Genomic DNA, 23,951 nt, shown 5'->3' with positions numbered 1-23,951 from the left:
TAGAAACCTGTCAACTAAAAATATTTGAAGGTTGAGCGTATAAAGCCCAACAATATAATCGCTAATTTAGAGTAGCATTAAGAATATCATAAACATAAGCGTGCTAAAGATATGATACTAACCATTAGGCACGTACATGATCTTGATCAAGTGCTACATACTTAAAGCTTAACTGATTTGTCACTGAAATAGGGGTCTCACGTTTCCCTTAGTCCTCGGACAAGGGTCTTGCCATGAGTATGCCCTTTCAAGGTCTCTAACCTTAATGACTAATTGCGACTGCTTTGCATTATCTAAATGCAACTTTGACTCAACTCGATATTATCTAAATACGACTTTGACTGCTTTGAATTATCTATATACAATATTGACTAGTATCTAGTCTCACAAAGCCATTAGACACTAGCTAACTACAAATATCACGTCCGACTAACCCACCCCTCGAGAATGTTAGGCCTCGCACCCAAATTAGTCGTAGAAGTGCCTCGTAAACTTGTTGTGGTGTATCCGGGTATGAACATCACACTTGCCAACTCACCCCTCGTGAGTGTTAAGGTCTCGACCATAGTTAGCCGCATAAGTGCCTTGTACACGTGTTTCAGGAGTTCTCGGATATCTTATACCACTAGATGATCGTCACCACCTGAATTGGAATGATGCGACTATACATGCATACCTAAGGCTTAAAGGCCACACGACACTGACATCGTTAGCAGACTCCTTGTGAATGTTCGGGCCTCGCACCCTCACTAGCTCCTGAAGTGCCTCACTAAGGCAATTAAGGTAAGATAGGTATACCATAATATAACTTGACTCACTAGGGTAAAGCCATCATCTCATTAGATGCTCTCTCGATCGTTCTCTATATGGAACATTACGTAAAGGCTTTTGGTCTGTTACTGTTGTTATTTAATATGCTGCTCTATTATGGTCACTCGCTACTTAAGGGTATTTTAATCATTATCTACCTCTAGCGAAGTCTCTACGTATTCTCGGGGTTTTACGATGATTTTTGTGTTTGCTAATCACTAGTTGAACTATTCATTTGCCCAATACCTAACTCGGGTTTAACTCTAAGTAGCGAATCTCTAGTCACCCTTGATATGCTTCCCTTTAATTCACCCTTGAATTAGAGGGATGCATGTATATCCACTATTCGCTAACATTCCTATAGTTCACGACTATGCTGACTCGTAATTTGATGAAATCGTCATATTATTTGTCGGTATATCCTCAGAATGATCTATTATTCTTAGATACTCACTACGTGACCGACTAAAGTAACTTAAACATGTTATGCCTACTATGATTATTTCGGTTGTAACTCACTCCTATAGTGTATTTGGGCCATTTTAGCCATTTACACCCCTCACAGACTATGGTCTACCCTTACAGATCATCCTTTTCTCTTACACCCCTCACAGACTAAGGTCTACCCTTATGAGTATCGATATAAAATATATATTCTTATGTTGAAAGGGGGATCAATATCGATACTATCACCCCTGAGTCAATACTATAGGGGCAATATCGATACTCTCATGACAGTATCGCTACTCTATACCTGAAATCTCTAATTTTTACCCTAATTCATCCAGTATCGATACTCAAACCTTGAAATGGTTACTTAGGCTCGAAAAATCACCCAAAAATATCCTAAAGTTCATAGTTTGATTTTAATCATGTTTTAAAGCTTTACAGAGTTAATTAAGATCTTAAAGTGGCATCAAAACATCTTTATAACCTCTAAAATATCATTTAATCATAACATCAAATATAAACCCTAAAATACTTAAATACTAAAATCATATCAAATGTTCAAACTTATGAAAATCTTAACACTCAAGATTAGAAATATACTACCTTAGTGTTAGAAACCCAAAATGAAGCCCCTTGCTTAGTCAAACTCCTTTCCTTGGTGATTTTGATAAAAAAAACTCCCACTTTTCTCTTTAACTATAAAAACTCAAGGCTTGATTCATTAAAACGACATTGCTGGAAGAATTATGAACAAAAAAATGAAGCATGAAAAGAGCTCAAGACCTTACCTTTAGCTTGGCCTTTGAAGAAGAAGAGAAGAAGAAAATAGAAGAAACGAGGAAAAAGAAAGGAAATAATACATATAAAGGCTTTATCTTTAGAAAATGGTAAAATAACACTTTTGTCATTCCTCATTTTTCTACTAATTAAAATCTCTTTTTTAAGACTAATTGGGCCTGATCCTGACCCAATTAAACCCAACGACTTAAATTATAAAATTCACGGGGATCAATTTACCTCTCGGGTAAACCCGAAATTACTAGCTCAGAATTTGGGGTGTTACACTAAATAAAGCTCATTTCTCAATTGTACTTGATATCTCGTCCTCTTCTTGAACTATGATGCTCACTACCCACTTTCTTTTTGATCCAAGAAGCTTGAGAAATGAAGAAGGAAGAAGAAAAATGAGAAAGATGAAGAATGAATGAAGAATAAAATCTTTCCAACTTTTACACCCAAAACCCACGCCCAAGCATGTGATAAAATTCCAAAGAATCATCATTACTTTTATTAATGGGATAATTACTTGTTTGGTCCCTCAAATTTTACTTGTATGCAAAAATCATTTTTCTGTGATCAATCGGGCCCAATTTACATCCATTTAAGCTATCACTCGGTGCAACAACTCTAATTACGAACTCCACATGTCCCTATACCTCTCGGGGAAATCCAAAACTAATAGTCCATAATTTAGGGTGTAACAGTGAAGTGGTCATTTGAGTAGTTTACTCAATACATTTTTATCAACAACATCAGCACGAGTTTTTTAACCCAAATATCACCAAAACAAAAATTAATATAAAAATAACATCCATCACATATTTTTTCTTGGATTGACATGTTTTGCCACGTAGGACAAAAGTGTATTATATGGGAAGCACCTTTGAAAGTGCTCCTTGCAAGACACGTATTTTGCCTAATATAGTGGCAAATTAAGCAAATATTATGTTTAAATGAAAGAAGAGAAAAAAATGAAAAAATATATATAAAAATTTATATGAATTTTGGTTCAAAAAAGATAAATCTGCAAGATATGTCAAAGACACATAATTACAAAAGCATGAGTAGAACAACAATAACAACACACATATATTAGTGTTATCTTTAATCACTCATAAGTGAATGTTTAAAAGGTTATATATAAATACTTAAAAATTTACGTATTTAAACAATGTGAAATTTTATAAGTTCATGACCAAAGCTAATCCTATATTGTTATATAACTTTTTTTGAACCATTCCTACCTGGGGAAGGGAAATTTGCTCCTAATGAATATTTAACTAATAGTTGAGAGGGGATGTGTCACATGTCCACTTAGAGGTTTTAATTACTTGCTCTAAAAATTATTGACATTTTATATAACTTTTTAAATATATATTTATTAAGTGATTAAAAATAAGATTAATACACGTGTGCCGCTGTCGCCGTTGTCTGTCTTGTACTTGTGCAAATATATATTTTCTACATACATATTTATTTTTTTAATAAGGTTCATACAAATTTTTTATATTGTTGAACTTTTTTTTTTAATAAAATTTTTAAAATTTCGTTCGATTTATGTTGATGTGGTAAAAAGACTCTTTTTACAAAATATATTTTTGAAAAAAATACTTTTTACAAAATATATATTTATCCTAACGATAACAAGAGATATCAGTTTAGGAGAATATAAAATAGATAGTATTATTTTCATAATTGTTTTTCATATTTGTGATATTCAGGAAAAAAGAAGGCCCTCCATATGAAATTATCTCTTTATTAAAAAATTTAAAAAAAGTTAATCCCCATTGTGGGCGTAGAGACAGCTAAGATCCACCAAAATGCAAACCCAATGTGGAAAAAGAAGAAGGGCAAAGCCAAAGGCTGTTGTTGTCATTTCCATCTCTCCAAAACTTCCATGGTGCCATTCTATAAGAAACCCAGAAATCTTTGCGTTCCTTACCAAGTCTTTGCATCTCTCTCTCCCTCTCTCCACTCTGCATGTTATAGGGAGAGAAAGATTCGATACACCCCCCTCTCTCCCTCTAAAATCTAAAGGTTCAAGCTTTTTAGTCTTCTCTTTATATAAATAGAGACAGAGAGAGGGACCGAGACAGAGACGTGGCCATATATATATTATTTATATATATTTGAGAGTGAGATTCTGAATCATGGGTGTTGCTAAGAAATTTGGTGTTCTTTTATGCGCGGAGGATTCAGAGTATGTGAAGAAGAGGTACGGAGGGTATTACGGGTTGTTTGTTGAAATGCTGGCGGAGGAAGGTGAGAGGTGGGATGTTTTCAGGGTGGCGAACGGTGAGTTCCCTGACGATGATGAGATCCGCGATTTCGATGGCTTCGTTATAACCGGGAGTTGCAGTGATGCTCATGGGAATGACGTTTGGATCTGTAGGTTGGTTTCTCTTTTGAAGAAATTGGATTCATTGAGGAAGAAAGTCCTCGGGATTTGCTTCGGTCACCAGGTTAATTTATTTTTATTCCCCTTTGATACATTCATTTGAAGGCTGTATTCGGTTTGGTTTGATTTTTCATTAAAACGTGAAATTTTGCGGATTTTTAGTTTAAATTAATTGTAAATATATAAATTAAAATTTATAAAAAATATTATTAGTTTTAAGATTTTATTTATTTAAATTTATCTTATAATAAATTTAGAATGACTTTGATTTAGATAATTATTTTATTTTATTTATTATTCGTGTTAAACTGTTTCCATATAAAAATCTAAATCGTATTGAATTGTATATTTATTATTTAAACCGAACCAAAATCAAACCGCAAATTTAAAAATCTGAATTGAATCGCATAATTCGGTTCAAATCTTTTTTTTTCCTCTGTTTCTTACTTTGCCCTAATTATTTTTTACCACCGATGATGATTTTAAGTAGAAGCTTCAACCCTGGCATTTGGTTAGTGGTAAAATAAAAAATAAAAATGAGGGTATGAGACGGAAAAAATAACGCATTTATTGTATACCATGTGTTCGATAAAACGTGACTGGGAATCTCAGTTAATGGTTACCGTCCTTTGTTCTGGCGTGCTGGCTTGTTGTGCCTGGTCCAGAGTCACAATACCAGGTTCGACGTCTGGTGAGCGACAAGAAAATGCGGTCCCTCGCCCCTACATGGACTTAGAACCGAGTGGTCCATGGCCAACCGTTGCTCACCTGTCGGTTTTGGTGAAAACAATTTGCGACCAACGTTTCCTTTGGATTTAGAGCTAAGAGTGTTCGTTTATACCGCTGACAATTCACATGCTTGTTGGACATTCTCCACTCCTAGTTACTGTATTTTATATGTATTAAGGCTTTATGATAATATATATTAATAACTATTTTAATATTATTTAAAGTTGGTATTTTATTAACAATATCCATTTTTCGAGATGACTACTGTCGGCTAGACAACTTCATGCTTATCTTAAAAACACGTGGTTGCCAATTCAGGTTGTCTCTTTTCTTTTTCAATTGTCTTTTTGGGGACCCTTTTGTTCATTCATTGCCTTGTTTGCCCCATTTGCCATATTTTTAAATTGGTAAAGAATTGTTTACAAATACTGAGATTGGAATACTGTTGAATGCCATGTTAAGTTAATGTCACGTGATTGGAATCAATTGGCTATGCCTTGAAGAATTTTGGTGGTTGTGTATTTGGACCAGATTCTTAGCCGTGCACTTGGAGGGAAAACCGGGCGAGCCATCACAGATTGGGACATTGGTGTGAGAAGCATTCATTTATCATCCTCCTCATCGAAGCTTTTCTCGTCTCTGCAAATTCCGACCACACTTTCCATCATCGAGTGCCACCGCGACGAGGTTTGATCCCTTTTCCTTTAGTGAAGAACCGGCTAAGGTTTATGGTTTTTGTCTATAAACATGATTGTATGCTAGGTTCGAGAACTTCCACCCAAGGCAGAGATCATAGCATGGTCAGAGAAAACTGGGGTCGAGATGTTTAGGTATGGGGATCATATGATGGGCATCCAAGGCCACCCTGAGTACACCAAAGACATTTTGTTTCATCTAATCGATCGACTCACGCAACGCTGTTATATCGAGGTATGTTACATGGAGCATTGGATGGGAACCGAGCTAGCTTCCATGTATAGATGTTATTGATGATGGTTGACTGATCCGAATGCAGGACTCGTATGGTGATGAGTTGAGGGCGAAGTTGGAGATAGTGGAGCCCCACAAGGATGCTTGGAAGAAACTCTGCACCAGCTTCCTCAAGGGTAGACTATGATGGATGATGTTTTGGTTTGATCTCGTGTTGTTGAAGAAAGTGTTAAGAATAAAGAAAAGTAAATAGCAGGTAGAAGGAAAGCTTAGGTAGGTTTTGTGATGGAAATAGGCACAGATGCGTTGATCATTAAAAACATGGTGTAAAACCTGTGCATAGGTTGTCTTTCTCTTCTACGAGCTTAATAAAAAAATTTGCTGCTTTTTAACGTTTCCATTTTTCCTCCCTTTATAAATCCTTGCCTTTGTAATGAGCCTGATCTACCTGTCACTTGACCTAGTTTGGGTTGGCTCTATGAAATGTTCACTTCACTTGAATTCTCGACTCAATTTTGATATCAAAATTATTAAACCTGAACTGACATCAATATATATATAAATTTTATTTATATTCCATAAAATTAATTACCTAATTAAAAATATAAAATAATATTATTACAATTACTCTTAAATGTACAAGAAATAATTATATTATTTTTCTATGTCAAAGTAAAAAAAATTCATCATAAACTCAAATTCGACCTAACTTTATCTTTAAAAAAAAAATAACTCAACCAAAATTGTCAAACAAGAAATCCAATTTATAAAATCAAATCAAGACATGTAATTAAAAAGGCATAATATGTTATTTTCACGACGATTTTCCCAATAAATCACCCTTTCAAACTTTATTTTCCTATCACGCACCCTTCCATCTTTGTTTTTTGATCTAACACCCTTTGCAGAAAGGCGCGGCCCATACACCGCGCCTTATGCTGATATGGCGACACGTTGGGTAAGGCGCGGTGCATGGGTCGTGCCTTCTGCCACGTATGCACCACGGCTTATGCTACGTAGGGGTATGGCGCGGTGCATGAGTCGCGCCTTCATGCAATTATGACATAAGTCAGAATAGTGTGGTGCATGGGTCACGCCTTGTATAATTGTATCCGCACTTCTCGGCTTTGAAGCGTTTCCTCTCGGCTATAAATACCCCTCTCCCCCTTAAACTTTCACACAACAACCTCTCAACCGAATACATCAAACAATAATCCTCTCAACCGCTAAATATCACCCGACAATCCTCTTATCTTTGATACAGAAGTTCGTTCGATCTTTGATTCAGAAGTTCGTTCGATCTTTGATTCAGAAGTTCGTTCAATCTTTGATTCAGAAGTTTGTTCGATCTTTCGTTGTAAGGTAATTTTTTATAATACTTTTTATAATTATATATGATTATTTGAAAAAATGTTATACTAATTGCTTTCAATTAATTTTTGTGGTTGTAAAACTAGAAAGTGAGAGCATACGTCGAAATATTTTTGCCGATATGATAATAATATAAAATTATATTATTTAAATTATTTACGTTTATATGTAAAAATTTTGTTGCGTTATATTTAATTCATATATTATTTATTTAATTAGGCTTATTTCAGGTTTTTTTTTGCAGATATAAGATTGTCTCACTTTCAAACTCTAAGAATGACGCGAATTTCAGCTATTGTTTATTATGATGGAGAAATTTGGGAAGATGAAACTGGCGTTGTTTTCGTATCAAATCATTATGTTAAAATATCCTTCGAGAGAAACATAACTCTTGATGAGCTGATAATGAAGATTTCAAGGAAGGTTCATGTTGAAAGTACTAAAAAATGTCGTCGCTTCAGTACAGATTTTCAACATCATTGTTTCCGTTAACTTATACAACATTCGAACTATCGAACAATGATGATGTTAAAATGATGGTTGATTCTCAAAATCATTATTCAGACGCCGATAAGAAGATGTATGCAAAGTTTATTGAAGTGCGTGCTATTCGGGGTATGTCATTAAGCTCCCACTATAGGCTGATTAAACAAGCTGATGAAGTTGACAGCCGACTACAGTAATGTGTAATGATTTTAATGCAATAATGGGAAATCCACATCATGGTGCTGTCACATTAACTTCAATGGGGAGACATTCATCAGCAACTCCTTACGATCTGTACCAAGGTGAGTCCATGAACAATCCGTATGGCAACATCGCATCTAGTTCAAGGGGAAGACATTCATCTGCCAATTTCTTTGACCTTAATATGGAGATGCCCTTGACGCAACAATCTATGCAATTTCCATTTGACACGATTACTTCAAGCTCCAGGAGGAGGCATTCTACTGCGAGCTTTTTCGATCTCAATGTCGATATGTCTTCTAGTTCAAGGGAAATGCATGGAAGTAGTAGGTTCTTGGACCTAAATGTGGAGAGCATGGAGGAACCATCATCTCCACCAGAAGAACCGCTTCGTGAGCAAGGTGCGGATGGTGTTGAGACTGGACTATTCATTCACCCAGAATCACCACAATTTAACTCCGACGATGATGATGAAGTTCCCACAAATGTGGCACAAACTAAACCTCCAACACACATGTATGAAGCTGACTATGGTGTAATGTAAGGGGCAGAATTTACTGATATACCTAATCTCGGTAACTATGGATTTTACTCATTTGCAAATAACGGTGAGTTATCTTTAGGCATGGAGTTTTCAAGCAAAGAAGAAGCGATGATAGTTATAAAAAATTACAATATCCGTAATTCTGTTCTAGAATCGACCGCTCTACGACAGAAAAGTATGTATGCCACTGTGTCCGACGTGAAAATAGATGCAATTGGATGGTTAGTGTATCGAAGAGGAAGAGGAAAAACAATAAATGAGAATTAACGGTATACAACATTCCTCACACATGTTGTGCTGGAGGGATCAACCAATATCATCTCAACTTGGACTCTGAAGTGATCTGCCAAATCATCATGCCCATGGTAAAAGTAAGCTCTTATATAGCTATTGTTGTGTTGATTTCAGCTATATAATCGTAGTATGTGTATTCCGTTTCATACAAAAAAACTTGGAAGGCAAAGCAGAATGCTATTAAAATACTTCACGGCGAATGGGATGCATCTTACAACAAACTTCCAAGTTGGTTTAGGGTGGTGCGGATGTTGAATCTTCGGACAATTGTGGATTTCGAAACCTGCCATGCGTACCATGATGATCAAGTTTTTCGCGATCGATGTAAATTCTACTGGGTTTTTTAGACTTACCCACAGTGCATTAATGTTGTCAAATACTACAAGCATGTGGTCCAGATCGACGAGATTTTATTGTATGAAAAATAAAAACAAGTTTTACTATTGGCAGTTGTCATAGATGTCAAATCAGGTTTGGTTCTATCCTACAATGACATTTTATATCTAGTTATGTGACCGAATCTAGCCTCGACTAAATACGGCCAGACGCAGGTCGTATCGCTAACTTAAGGTTTCAGATAAAAGAATCTAATATACGATCGCTCTCCTAAAAATATTAATAATTACAAAATTTAATTTATAAACTAATAATCATGCATTAAATAAATAAATTATTACTAATAATTTAAATTAAATTAAAATGTAAAAATGTTATCATATCAGTAAAATGTCGAGATATATGATTTCCATCCAAACGAAGCAGACCACTTTCCATTTTATAACTGTAAAAAATTAATTAAAAAAATTATTAAAAAAATTAAATAATTAAATAAAATACTAACAAAATATTAAATATAATAAAATATACCTTAAAGAGCTATGAGAGAATTTAAGAATATTTGAGAGAAGTTGAGAGGATTTGGATTTGGTGTGATGTAAATGATTGAGAATAGAGGTATTTATAGGGATGGGGTGTGCATGGGGGAGGGGGCTGGATTTAAGACGAAGGCACGGCGGCCCATACATCGCGCCATTCTGTAGCGTGTCAGACTGTCAGGAAGGCGCGACTTATGCATCTCGTCATACCTTTACGTGACAGAAAGTGCGACCCATACATCGCACCTTACGCATGTCGTCATGTCAGCATCGCACCTTACGCATGTAAGGTACAGTGCATGAGTCACACCTTACCCCACGTGACGTCACATCAACGTAATACGCGATACATGAGCCACACCTTTTTATAAAATATGTTAGATCGAAAAAATAAAGATAAAAAAATATAAAATAAAAAGAGAACGTGTGATTTATTGGAAAAATCACCTATTTCCACTCCGCTGTTTTCAAAATTTATTTTCTTGAATCCTGTACTATTTTCCTTTTGTCATTTACTCCAATTTTGTTTTTCGTTAAAAAAAAAACTGCAGCTTAATCAGAAAATTTATTTTTTTCCAAAAAAATATAGAAAAAACATAAATAAGCAAAAACTAGGAAATATCAAAAAGTTCTTTTAAATGTCATGATAATTAAGATTTTATTTTTTTTCAAAAACATTTATTTTAAAATCTTACTTTCTTAAATAGTGAAATTAATCTGAGAAAAGATATGGGCTATAAACTGAATTACAACTAATAAGACAACGCCAATTTTCAATTTGCATTTGATTTGATCCACCCCACCATTTACCCGAAAGTAGAAATAGGAGGATGCAAGTCGCGTTTCAACATCATCAAGGTTCAACAATTGGTCTTATATAGTCTCACCAAGACGCTGATTATTCATCAGTGATAATAATGGAGTTCAGCTTCATTATCCATCTTCCAGGAAAAACATAAATAAATCCAAGTCCAATGGCAAGACAAGAAATGGTGAATAAGTTTTTTAGGCACCCAACACGGACCCTGAGTTCTTCCTGCACTCAGCCAACATGTCCATGTAGAACTGACACTTGCTGATTTCGTTTCCATAGCTGGTCAGGCACTACAAGTAACACAATAATACAAGAACATCAGTATATCATTATCGCTGGACTCTCGAATATAATTTTAAAACTTGGTGAATCAAGCACCCGTGGCATTAGTGTAAAACTCTAAAACCATGGCTTAACCACTTGATTTTAAAACTTGAACCATATGTGATTCATTCCAAATCAAGAAACGACACTAGGAAAACCGTCATTCCAGGAAACCCCATTAATCTACCAGAATATGGGAAGTATGCTTTTAAGTTTTTACTCAAGTTCCCTGTCCAACACAGAAAATGGGAATCTACCACTAGTTTAGAACTCAAAACCAAAACGATGATTTAACCTACTTCCTAAAAACCTGAGACAATAGTACCTTTCATTCGAACTCAAGTAAATGATATTAGGCCAGCCAACAAAACAAACCTGGAATGCCTTGGTGTGGATGCAAAACTTATAAACATTTTAGCAAACTACAAAACTATCAAGTAATCAGATATCAGAGAGTGACATTCACATACGTCTTGGAATGCCTTGGTGTGGATGCTGCATGCATCGGAGGCAGAAAAACTATTGGTGGCGGCTGCTGGTGCGGGGGCAGCTGCAGCCTCAGAAACAACAGTTTCATGTTGAATAGTACGAGGACCCATCACAGCATCCACAGCCCTGTGAGCCACAGCACTTCCAGTTCCAAAAGCCATACCTGTAACATGGAGATAAAGATGAAAAAAATTAAGGAATATCAGGCAAGGAATCATCACAAACCAACCAGAGACATAAATAATAAATAAACCATCTCAGAAGGATATCTATTCACATACCCTGAGCTATGGTTGAGCCTATTCCTCCGAGCATGGATCCACCTCCACTCTGAGCAGGAGCTGGGGGAGGAGCATGATGAGCTGCAACAATAAGAACTAAATGAAATTAAACATGGCAGCCAATTAAAGAGATAACTACTACCAACTGCTTATCTAAAGGGAGAAAAAAACAATGCTAATAAACCGATATAACCCTAATCAAAATATAAAAAACCAAATCACCTGGTTGAGGTGGTGGGCTGCGAGCAGGAGCTGGGCGAGGGGCAGGGCGAGAAGCAGACCTTCCTGTAAAACAATAAGAACAAATAAAACAACCCAGAAATTGAAATGACAAAGCTGCTCTAAATTTCAAACATCGAAATGTTTCAAGAACAAGTGAAAATATAACAACTAAAAGACAAGAACAAAGAAAGAAATTCTTCGAATAACCAAAATTAAAGCAAAACCTAGAATAAAACTAAGCACACAAAATAAATTTTAATCGAAGAACAATCAGATTAAATTAGATGTGGGTTATACATAACTAAACAAAAAGAAAACGAAGTACAGGACGCAATTAATAAATTTGGGAATTGATAGATCTGAAACGAAAGGAATGAGATTAGATGAGAAAAACTAACCAGAGCTACGGCGAGGCATGTTGGATATAGGCTAATCGATGAAGAGGCGACTAATCTCAAGGAAATTTCTGGAATTAGGGTTTTGAGGCTTAGAGTCCCAATAAAAATGAAACTCCACAATCATCGGAAATGCCTATTTATAAATCTGAGACATATCACATAAAGATTGTGAACGGTGGTGTTTGGTTTTTATCGAACACGTGGCAGACAATGATTGGATATGTTAATTATTATACGTAAAAACAATAATATCTAATTAATTAATTAATTAAATTCTCCAGATATGCTTCCTTGCCAAGTAAACACAATATATTTAACAAAAAAAATTGAGGGGCAAAAAAGCAATTTGATTCCTCCAAAACCCTAGGGCTCATAACAAATTTCTTCAGATCTTTAATCTTTTTCATCCATCGATTAATCATTGAATTTCAATGGCTGAAGAAGCAGTATCAACGCAGCCGCAATCATCGGTGGCTCCATTGGGATCTTCCGTTATACCGATAGTGAACAAGCTACAGGACATCTTCGCTCAGCTTGGTAGCCAGTCCACCATAGAGTTGCCGCAGGTGGCGGTGGTTGGAAGCCAGAGTAGTGGTAAGTCCAGCGTGCTTGAGTCTCTCGTTGGCCGCGATTTCCTGCCTCGAGGTTCTGATATCTGCACGCGCCGTCCGCTAGTCCTTCAGCTCCTTCAGACCAAGCGTAAGCCTGATGGTTCTGAGGAGTATGGCGAGTTTCTTCACTTGCCTGGAAAACGCTTCTATGACTTCTCGGAGATTCGAAGGGAGATTCAGGTTCTATACTGCTTGCTTTTTGTGTTTGAGAATTATGTAGTTAGGCATTTTTATTCATCGATTCGAAAAACTGTTAGGCGTTTGTGAATTTTCCCTTGCTGACTTATTGCTTAAGCACGATGAACATTATTAGATAAATTTTAAAGCGCGAAAGATATTTGTTATATAAACATGACACAAGTAAGAGACAGGAGCATCTGGGGCAATAAGTTGTGATGGGGAAATTGGGAGCTTACAAAAAGGAGTAATTAGAGCTTCTAGGCCTTACAGTGAGCAGAAAATAGCCCCTTAATTTGTGCGCTCTTCCCTAATGATCTTAGCTAGATTTCTTGTCTATCCCATAGGTTCTTGAAAAACCTCTACCCTGTTTTTGTTTGCTCGCTATGATTTGTTTTATGAGATCTAGAAAGAATGTTTACAATTTGTGGTGATGAGGTTCTTCTTTTTAAGTATTAGAAAATAAAAAAAAATGTCCTTCAGCTAAATAAGATCTCATCTGATTGCAGGCTGAGACAGATAGGGAGGCTGGAGGAAACAAAGGTGTCTCAGACAAGCAGATTCGACTTAAGATTTTCTCACCAAATGTTCTTGATATCACTCTTGTGGATTTGCCTGGAATCACAAAAGTTCCTGTAGGCGACCAACCCTCTGACATTGAAGCTCGAATTAGAACCATGATCTTGTCGTACATTAAACAGCCAAGCTGTGTGATTCTGGCTGTTACTCCAGCAAATTCAGATTTAGCAAACTCGGATGCTCTCCAACTTGCAGGAAATGCTGATCCTGATGGTACTTCTACTAGTAAAATCCATTTCTGCTTGAGCTCCTATTGTTGTTCATTTAATTAAATAACTTTGATAATTTTCTTCTGGCAGGTTGTAGAACCATTGGAGTTATTACAAAGGTGCACCTTTTAACATGACAATCTCATTTCAAATTATAGCATTGCCTATACACAAGTTATTTTAAATATCTGACTAGTTTTGGCTTATTTGCAATTTTGCATATGAATCAGTTGGATATAATGGACAGAGGTACTGATGCTCGTAACTTGCTGCTTGGAAAAGTGATTCCCCTTCGACTTGGTTACATAGGTGTTGTGTGTCGTAGTCAAGAGGTAAGAGTGTAACCTAACATAATTTAAGATATTATTGGTATTCTCGTTCTCATTTTAAGCAAATAATTACTGAATACCTTGTTAATGGGATGATGTATCGTTTTAGGGTTATTTTTCTTAAATAATTTGCTGTAGTCACTATTTCGAGATGCTTTAGTGGCATTTTGGTCTTTCTTCATGATGGTCCTATTAGACATAAAGTAATCTTTTCATGCTATTTTATGTGGTGAGATTGTCCTGCCCATTTGCACTTCCTGCCATCTGTTTTGCATGGTTATAAATGATCATAGCTTTCTTCTTGTTGACTTCTTTTTTAATGGTCAGCCATATTTTAGCAATTAGACGTATGATGTATGCAAAAGAACTGATATATGATGGGTCCTACTGCATGAAAAAACCCTTTTTTACCTCCAAAATAGCAATAAAAATGAATTAGTGGTTAGCAAATTATCATTGTTTTTATTCTAGAAGACTTCATTTTTTCATTTGTGAATCATATACTGCTTATCAGGTAGCTTATTTTCCTATTGTGCTAATAGTTTCATTGCATATCTAAACAGGATATTTTAATGAACCGGAGTATCAAGGATGCCATTTTTGCTGAGGAAAAGTTCTTCCGAAGTCGTCCAGTATGAATGCACCAACCTTTAGCAATTGTTCATGGTTTGATACAGTTTCCATTGTCAATTTCCTTATTTCTTTTTGCTATAGGTTTATAATGGTCTTGTCGATCGCTGTGGTGTGACTCAGCTTGCAAAGAAGTTGAACCAGGTAAAATATTTGGAACATAAAGTTTCTGAAACTTTATGGAGTATAAATCTCAGTTTTGAATGTCCATGTTTTGTTAGTGCTTGTGTGTTCTATAACTATTACTTATCCTATTAATCCTCTTTCTTCGTGCTAGGCATTTGGTGGAAACCAGTGGTAAATTTTCATGTCTACTCTATATAGATTGTAGAATTTAGAGTTATTCTTGAGGCTGTCATATCTGGAGCATTCCTACTTTCCTATGTTCTTTGTCCTGAATCAAGCACCTTGATGCTTATGCTAGATGGGGATTTTTTTTTTTTGCAATTCTAGTTCAGCCTTGTGACCCAGTTGTGTATGACTAGAGACGTATAACTTGGATAGGAGGAATGTCTCTATTTCTTTTATCTCATTGTTGAATCTTTTATGCTGCTCCATTGTAGATTTTAGTACAACATATCAAGATAATACTTCCTGGACTGAAATCACGCATTAGTTCTGCATTGGTGTCTCTGGCAAAGGAGCATGCAAGCTATGGAGAAATCACAGAATCAAAGGCATGCATCATTATTTTTCTACCACAAACTGGGTTGAGAAAAGTATCTGAAATGATTTTCTCATGACGATTATGATATTAAAATCTGTAGGCTGGTCAGGGAGCTCTTCTTCTGAATATTCTTTCAAAGTACTGTGAAGGTAAATGGTTTGTTTGGCTGTCAAATTTTATTATTAATATTCTTAAACACTTATGGTATACATTCTAGTATATTGGCACTGATGCCATAAATCAACGCTTTGTTTGAAACAGCTTTCTCATCAATGGTAGAGGGGAAAAATGAAGAAATGTCTACATCTGAGCTGTCTGGTGGAGCAAGGATTCACTATATTTTTCAATCAATCTTTGTCAAGAGCTTGGAGGTGTGTAGACTGAGATTTGTTCCTTGATATTTTCATGCTTTTCACTCTTAAGATTTCGTAGTTAGCTGGATTTGTTTTCTGTTCAATGTTAGAGGTTCGTTCTGTTTTTATACATCTCATTATCTGTAGGGTGTTTCTTCACGTTATAGTACAATAGTTGGTCCTTAACTACTATTTACATCATTGTACAATATCATTGGTCATTAATTACTATATTATGTAATTAATGTTTCTGTGGGCTCTTTGATGTGACATCTCACTCGGTAATTACATGCTCTTTTCAGAGACAGTATTTAAAAATTTTGACAACCTTACAAAAATAAATGGTTATTGGATTTCTTGATATAGATAAACTGAAATTCTCACCTTCCCTCTTTTCTGGTAGTAAAACAAAACCTTCATACCTTTTACGTATCGATGCTGCTTCATTTAGAGCACAAACATCAGCAAGAGTCGCACATTACAACTCTAGAAATTGTTGATAGATAGACATGCTCTATACAGTTGCTTTTTATGTACATAGTTCTTGTGGTGCTGATTTTGAGTTTTTGTTAACTGATTTGTTTTACAGGAGGTTGATCCTTGTGAACACTTGAGTGATGATGACATTCGAACTGCCATTCAGAATGCAACTGGTCCTCGATGTGCACTATTTGTGCCAGAAGTAGGTTCAAGTGGCTTCTAATTTAATTGGTTAATCTATTTTTTTAATACAAACCTTGATACTTTTTTTCAAGGTATTACTTTGAATTACTTTATATTTAGCCTAGTGTTATAATTCAACCTTTATGTGTAGGTCCCATTTGAAGTTCTTGTTCGAAGGCAGATAGCACGTCTACTAGATCCAAGCCTTCAATGTGCCAGGTTCATATATGATGAGTTAATAAAGGTGATTTTTTCTTCCAGTCTGTCATTGTAGTTTAAAATCTCTGTCATTGGCAATCTAAGTTTTCTAATAGAATTGTTCTCTTTCCAGATAAGTCATTGCTGTATGGTGAATGAACTGCAGCGGTTTCCTGTTCTGAGAAAGCATATGGACCAAGTGATTGGGAATTTTCTTCGAGACGGCCTTGAGCCATCTGAGACAATGATAGGTCATATTATTGAAATGGAGGTATGCCTGTGCTATTGGAAATTTTATATTATTTTATGTTTTGATTCCTAATTCTATTACAAAATATAAACTTTGTACCGTGAATGTGCAAAACATTTATGTGCCATTTTTGACCTATGCCATTTTTTATCAGATGGATTACATTAATACTTCACACCCGAATTTTATTGGTGGAAGCAAGGCCGTAGATCTTGCCAATCAGCAGATCAGGAATTCCAGGGTTGCTTTGCCTATATCTAGATCAAAGGTAGATCTATACCGCTAGACTCTAGTCATTTCTCTGGTACTTCTGCTACTATTAATATTTTCTCTTGATTTTCATTCTTTTCTGTTTCTTTGATTTAATCAGGATGGATTAGAGACGGATAAAGCACCTAATTCTGAGAGAAGTGTTAAATCTCGGGCCATTATTGCTAGACAAGTTAATGGAATTGTGGCTGATCAGGCATGAGAATTGTGTTTCTGTTGCCCTATATATGCTTCCCTTCCCTTCCCTGCCATTCCTTTTTCTTTTCCAATTTTTTTCTTCTCCATCCATCAGTTATTGATGATAAATAACCTGCAACATTTTACTCCGTTTGAGTGCAGGGAGTCCGTCCTGTTGCGGATGTTGAAAAGGTTCCTTACACTGGTACCGCATTTTAGGCCGTCATTTTGAATTCTTATATGATATTCTGATGTTCTATTTGTGATTGTTGTCTAACAAGAAGGCCAAGATTGATGGTTTTTCCCCTGCCTCCTTTTCTTTTGTCTAGGGGATTTCTGATCAGAATTTTTGGGTTTTTGATATCACGCACCATGTTTTGATGTAATTATCAAGAAGCGTAACAGTAAAATGTTTATTATATGTGGGGTTTACCAGGTACAAGTGGTTCAACTTGGGGTATTTCATCAATATTTGGTGGCAGTGATAACCGTTCATCAGTGAAAGAGAGCTCAACAAACAAGCAACACAGTGAACCTGTTCATGACACGGAGCAGGCTTTGTCCATGATCCATTTGAGAGAGGTGCATAAACATCAGATAATCCTGCAAGGTTCCAGTACTAAATTAAAAATATATGCGTATTCATTTTTGACAAGTTTTTTTTTCTTTCAGCCCCCATCTGTCTTGAGGCCTACAGAAGACCGTTCAGAAATTGAAGCTATTGAAATTACCATCACCAAATTGCTCTTAAGATCATACTACGACATTGTTAGGAAGAATATAGAGGACTCTGTGCCTAAAGCAATTATGCACTTCTTGGTAAGTTTTAAACCAAGTTGGATTTCTAATTAAGTTCCCTTTTGCCTTTTTCTGTTTTATATATGTTCACATCATGGGTCTTGAAATTTTGAAAAACATTGTAGTGCTCTAGTTAGGAAATTGTAGATCTTTCATGGCAAATTAATTTCCTTTTTCACCTTACATAAGTCTGAACTATGTGGAATGACCTAACCAATATTTGGTGCCTGTTCAATTTCCACTCCACTATTTTTATGGAGAGAATCTTACATCGCGAACACTCAACAAGGTTCTTCCCTTTTTGTGGGCTGTTGATGTGATTTAGTTCTGGTAGAACAGGCGTACATTTCATGATTGCATGATTGTTGTATCCCGTTTTACTTGTACATTTAGAACATGGATCTTCCGGTCAGAAAGTTTAATCAAGATATAAGAGGTTATGTTTGCCTTGTATATTTCATTTATTGAAATCTGAAACCGTTGCAAGTCTTGTAAGTACAAGCCTTGTATTCCTAGTTCTTACCAATAGTTTGTGGTCCATATTGCTCCGTTAAGCGGCAACAATATATATGAATATTGATATGTTTGTTGATAATGTCTATATCCAGGTAAACCATACAAAACGAGAACTTCACAATGTCTTCATCAAAAAGCTTTACAGGTGATGCATAACTCTGTGCTAATTGGCTTGATTTAAATTATTTGTAGTTTTTTACTATTGCATTGTTTGACTGGAGCATTCTGTACGTTTTTATGATCCACAAACAGAGAGAACCTGTTTGAAGAAATGTTACAGGAACCTGATGAGATTGCTTCCAAGAGAAAACGTACTCGAGAAACACTACGAGTTCTTCAACAGGCTTTCAGGGTGCGTTCTCTTTACTGCATATCATCATATCATAATCTATACTCATCTGTTTGTCAAAAGAAATTGTGACGTGTCTTTTTCCCATTCTACATGCATGTCAATATGTCATCAATTACCTGATGTATTCGCTTAATTTCAACGTCAAGTGCATGCAGAAATGTTCTGTTTTGTTTTTTAAACTTTTTTTTTTAAATTCCTTTTGGATAGACATTGGACGAATTGCCATTGGAAGCTGAAACAGTTGAGAGGGGTGGATACAGTTTGGCTTCTGATCCGACAGGCCTGCCAAAGATCCATGGACTACCGACATCATCAATTTATTCCACCAGTGGTTCAAATGACTCCTATATGGCTTCTCCTAAAAACCCAAAGTCTCGAAAGTCATCTCACTCCGGTGAACTATCGACGCACTCATACGGTAATACCGATTCAAATGGAAATGGGCGTAGTTACATGTCGGGCCTCTATCCGACCGTTGATTTGTAAGACTAATGAATATATAAACGTGCATTTTGGTTCAAGTTTCATCAAATCTGGAGGCATTATATTCGTTTGATTGCTCAGCCTAGTTTCGCCCTAAGTCTTTGGAATCCCTCCGACCGAAGTCGGTGATTCGTTATGTTGGTTTTATTATCATTATATGTCTGCAAGTCAGCCATCATTATCTAGCGTTATAACTATAGTTCCAGAAAGAACAATGGGTGTGAGAACCCTTTTTTATTTATTTATTTTTTGTGTTGGGGGGTTTCAGAAACAGCAGTTTTTACCTCTCAACTATTCTTTCTGCATTGCTTTGTTTTTATTTTTTCTATATAGTTGTTGACGTGAGCAAGGAGTAACTATCAAACACTACTTACTGAATTCATAATCATATACTTATGAAATTAGTATGAATTTTTTGGGGTAAATGAAGTTGGTGTGATTACACTGATAACTCATTTTAGAATAAAACAAACAAAATAAAATACTAATTATTAAACTTTATTCTACTCTGAATATTAATCTGGTTGAGTGAGAAAGATGCTAGTTGGCTAAATTTACAAGTACTATTTTATCATTTAATTTTATTTAAATTTTTTAATCGGTATAAGTTTTTGAAATTTTAGTTGAGTTGATTTAAATATGTTCATTTAGTTTTCTATTTAAATTTAAATATAATTATTTACGATTATAGTATTGAATGTTTTCCTAATTTAAATGACTCTTTCTAATCTTGCATAATATATATAATATGTATGTGTGCGTGTATTCACATTTTTTTGTGCAAGTATGATTTGTAATATTATTTAATAAATTAAATATTATTTAAAATTAGATAATATATTTATAATTTTATTTTTTAAATATATTTTGAGGTTGATGATAGTATAAAGGGAAAGAAATTGATGAGTGGAAAATTTATAAATAATTATTTAGAGAATTAAATTGAATAAAATATAAAATTAAGGGATTAAATTAGAAAAAAAAAAGATTATTGTTAAAATGGAATTGAAGTTATATAGTATTCTATATTGCTAAGAGTATATGCGGTTCAAAATTGAACCTATGTAGGTATTTTAAATTGGTTGAGGAAGATGAGATTTAAATTTGGTCAAAAATGGATTTGAAAAGAAAAAGGAAACCATGAGCCAAATAAAAAAAATAATCAGATTGTTTAGTTAAAGATAAAAATGATATTGTTTTAAATTTTAATTATTATTTTTTTTTGGTTAATAGAATTTTACAAATTCAAACTTAAATCCATAACCTACTAAACGTTGTAATGCTAATCATATCAATCGAACTAATACTTAATTAATTAATAATTTATATAACTAATATTTTAACAAATTCATCATTAAATTTATCGATATATTTTATTTACCATGCATATAATTTTTTTAATATCAATAAATAATAATTTATTAATACATATTAAAGTTTGAGTACTAAATAATGTTTTAAATTTACTTCAAATTTGACATTTATGATTTATATGAACATAAACATAAAACATGGTTGAACTATTAAAATATTAATTGTAAAAAAAATACACTAAAGTATATCAACGTAGAACTAAAGAATTTTAGAAAATTATTCTCTCATGGTTTATTTTTCTTCTTCTTTGTGGTATTAGTTTTGGTGTTAGTTGATGATTGTACGTGTTTTTTTCTATTTTTTTATAATGTATTTTTACTTTTTTGTGTCTTTATGATACGTTTTCTTATGTCTTTTAACATATATATTTTTTATTTTTGTTATTGGTCATTTTGTCTTTTTTCGTTTAATTTTTTCAGTATTGGATTTGATACCGTCATGACTGATCAATATAACTTATTTATTATTATATTGATCTACATGCTTTGGACTTTAGGATTGGATTTGGATATGCGTATTACGTTCAGAGTTAATTTTCTTACAACAAACAACTCTAATTTGCTATTGTTTATAGATTTTCAATAGTTTGATCCATGTTATGGTTATACAATCAGATTTATTCGTATCTATTTTTTGTTCGAGTTTTTTGAATATATTTTTTAATCTTTTCTTTGTATGATCATGATATAATCTAGAGTAACTATTTTTTTTATGTTTATAGTTATAATAATGTCCTAATTAAATATTCATGTAATGTTAGATATTTCTTTTTTTCTTAATAAAACTAACGGTTTCTATATGCATAAAAAAGAATTTAATAATTTTTAACCCTCGGTCAAAATCAAATTCACGATTAGGGGTGTTTAATGAGTTGAGCATCTCATGAGCAGTTCGGACTTTACTCGGTCAAAACTAGATAAGAGCTCGATTTAGGTTGAATCGACTCAAACTCGAGTTCGACTCGAGACCTTAACAAACTAAGTCTAGCAAATTTCATCTTCACTCAATAAGTTCACGAGTAGCTCATTAATTTTTTTTTTTATAATTTTTTACTAGTTATTTTAAAAAATTATTTTAGTAAAAATTTACTAATTTACTAATAGATGATAAATGACTAATATATTAATTTTATAATAAAATAAAAAAATTATTAATTAATAATTATTATTTTACTACACCAAAAAAAATAAACTCTAATTATTATTTTAATGTATTTATATATTTTAATTTTGAAGTTTAGACTTTAAATTTGTTTCATATACTCTTTTGATAATTTTTGGTTAAATTTATCAATTTATGTTTATATTAAGCTTTATATAGTATTATTTTATTTTATCTATAGTTAAAAAAATAAGATAAAAATTTTGTTGAGCTTAACGAGCAACGAGCACGAGTCAAGCAACAAGATTTTTTAGCGAGCACGAGTTGAGCAATAAAAATTTTTAATGAGCATGAGTCGAGTACTGCCTAACTCGTGATCGACTCGCTCGATAAACACCCTATCCACGATTCACATTAAACATTTAGATATTTCCATCTAAGATTATAGCAACCCCAGAGCCCGTATCTGACGAGAGATGTCAATTCACAGCCCAAATATTTTAGGGTAAATTACACTCTTATTCACTGAACTTTACTCTTTCTCCTATTTCACTCACTACTTTCAATTTTTTCAATTTGCTCATGAACTTTAGATATTTGGTCACTCGACTGTTTATTCAGTAACGGGGTGCTCATGTGGCTTATTTTAATAATGAAACATGCCACATAGGACTCATAATTAAAAAGATAAATTACACGTTTACTCACTAAACTTTGTTCTCTCTCCTATTTTACTCATTATACTTTTAATTTTTTTCAATTAATATAGCAACTTCATAACGCCGTTAGAAATTAACATCGAGTGACCAACGTCTAAAGTTTAGTGACCAAAGTGAAAAAATTGAAAGTACGATGAGTGAAATAAGAGAGTGAGTAAAGTTTAGTGAGTAAGCGTGTAATTTATCCAAAAATTTTATATAAAATTTTTATATATAATATAAAGAGAAAAAAAACCACTCTTAGAAAGGTTTTGACACTCTTTAAGGGTAAACTACATATTTAGTATTTAAACTATTATTTTTGTTCTATTTTGGTACCCAACCTTTTTTCTTTTCCAAAACCATACCTTAAATTTAGTTTAGTTTTCAATTTGATACTCGTCGTTAAAAAATTAACGAAACTGCTGACGAAATATTTTTTTCAATGATGATGTGGCATTACCTTTATAGTAACATGTGAACATCATCGTTAAGTTTTAACAGTGAAGTACCAAAATAAAATCTAAACTAAACATTAGGTATGATTTTGAAAAAAATAAAATATAGATACCAAAATAGAATAAAAATAATAATTTAGGTGCTAAATATATAATTTACCCAAAAGAAATTGAATCCACCTTTTAAAAAAATCAATAAAACAATTATAATACCAATAATATAAAATTTCTAGATTCACTGCTTCCCCTCATTGTAGCACCACATTTATACTTTTTTGTTTGTGATCTACGTTCATATGGTGATAAGGTTTCAAATAGTAGAACGAAAACGCTATAACAATCGTTATTTTTTTATAGTGTCATTGTCCGAAATTGATATTTATAATTTTAACGGTGGGTAATGGATTCACGACGATAGTGGTCCGTTGTGCCCGTAATTTAACGGGTAATTGTGTATAATGCCGATAACACGACGTTTAACGTTATCATCTTGTTTTTGTAAAAGAAAAATAAAAAAATAGAAAAGTTTGGGTTGGAAGAGTTGAGACGTGGGACTTGGGAGAATGAAAGCTTGATCGACGACAACCGTCACCGATGAACTTGTTCGACGCTCAAAGAAATTATCTTAAAGATGAAAGTTTTTTTTTTCTTGTTAAGAAAGA

The 23,951-nt window shown here is 34.0% G+C and overlaps 3 protein-coding genes across 4 annotated transcripts; 2 read left to right on the top strand and 1 right to left on the bottom strand.

Moving 5' to 3' along the window:
* The first annotated feature begins 3,971 nt into the window (after window positions 1-3,971).
* On the top strand, window positions 3,972-6,483 carry LOC120120593 (gamma-glutamyl peptidase 5-like). 2 transcript variants are annotated; one of them, XM_039140197.1, is made up of 5 exons: window positions 3,972-4,502; window positions 5,699-5,854; window positions 5,930-6,097; window positions 6,183-6,292; window positions 6,323-6,483. In XM_039140197.1, exons 1-4 carry the CDS (start codon window positions 4,191-4,193, stop codon window positions 6,282-6,284), a joined length of 738 nt encoding a protein of 245 aa, XP_038996128.1. In that variant the 5' UTR covers window positions 3,972-4,190; the 3' UTR covers window positions 6,285-6,292; window positions 6,323-6,483. The 2 variants fall into 2 exon arrangements, with proteins under 2 accessions (XP_038996128.1, XP_038996127.1); XM_039140196.1 differs by having other exon boundaries at window positions 6,183-6,342.
* Window positions 6,484-10,697: 4,214 nt separating this feature from the next.
* LOC120120594 (uncharacterized protein C6C3.02c-like) lies at window positions 10,698-12,508 on the bottom strand. Its single transcript, XM_039140198.1, has 5 exons — window positions 12,397-12,508; window positions 11,999-12,061; window positions 11,777-11,857; window positions 11,477-11,658; window positions 10,698-10,972 (listed from the first exon to the last, which is right to left on the bottom strand). Exons 1-5 carry the CDS (start codon window positions 12,413-12,415, stop codon window positions 10,874-10,876), a joined length of 444 nt encoding a protein of 147 aa, XP_038996129.1. The 5' UTR covers window positions 12,416-12,508; the 3' UTR covers window positions 10,698-10,873.
* Window positions 12,509-12,746: 238 nt separating this feature from the next.
* LOC120120590 (dynamin-related protein 3A-like) lies at window positions 12,747-19,731 on the top strand. The gene is made up of 20 exons (XM_039140194.1): window positions 12,747-13,187; window positions 13,694-13,976; window positions 14,063-14,091; window positions 14,203-14,304; window positions 14,865-14,933; window positions 15,016-15,075; window positions 15,495-15,608; window positions 15,699-15,747; window positions 15,860-15,969; window positions 16,541-16,633; window positions 16,766-16,858; window positions 16,946-17,083; window positions 17,217-17,330; window positions 17,433-17,528; window positions 17,672-17,714; window positions 17,946-18,091; window positions 18,182-18,328; window positions 18,916-18,968; window positions 19,076-19,175; window positions 19,383-19,731. Exons 1-20 carry the CDS (start codon window positions 12,828-12,830, stop codon window positions 19,659-19,661), a joined length of 2,478 nt encoding a protein of 825 aa, XP_038996125.1. The 5' UTR covers window positions 12,747-12,827; the 3' UTR covers window positions 19,662-19,731.
* The last annotated feature ends 4,220 nt before the right edge of the window (window positions 19,732-23,951 follow it).

The sequence above is a fragment of the Hibiscus syriacus genome, unplaced genomic scaffold (genome assembly GCF_006381635.1).
Source record: "Hibiscus syriacus cultivar Baekdansim isolate YM2019G1 unplaced genomic scaffold, ASM638163v2 tig00110342_pilon, whole genome shotgun sequence".
NCBI classification, from domain to species: domain Eukaryota; kingdom Viridiplantae; phylum Streptophyta; class Magnoliopsida; order Malvales; family Malvaceae; genus Hibiscus; species Hibiscus syriacus.
This window is presented reverse-complemented; position numbering and strand designations above follow the sequence as displayed.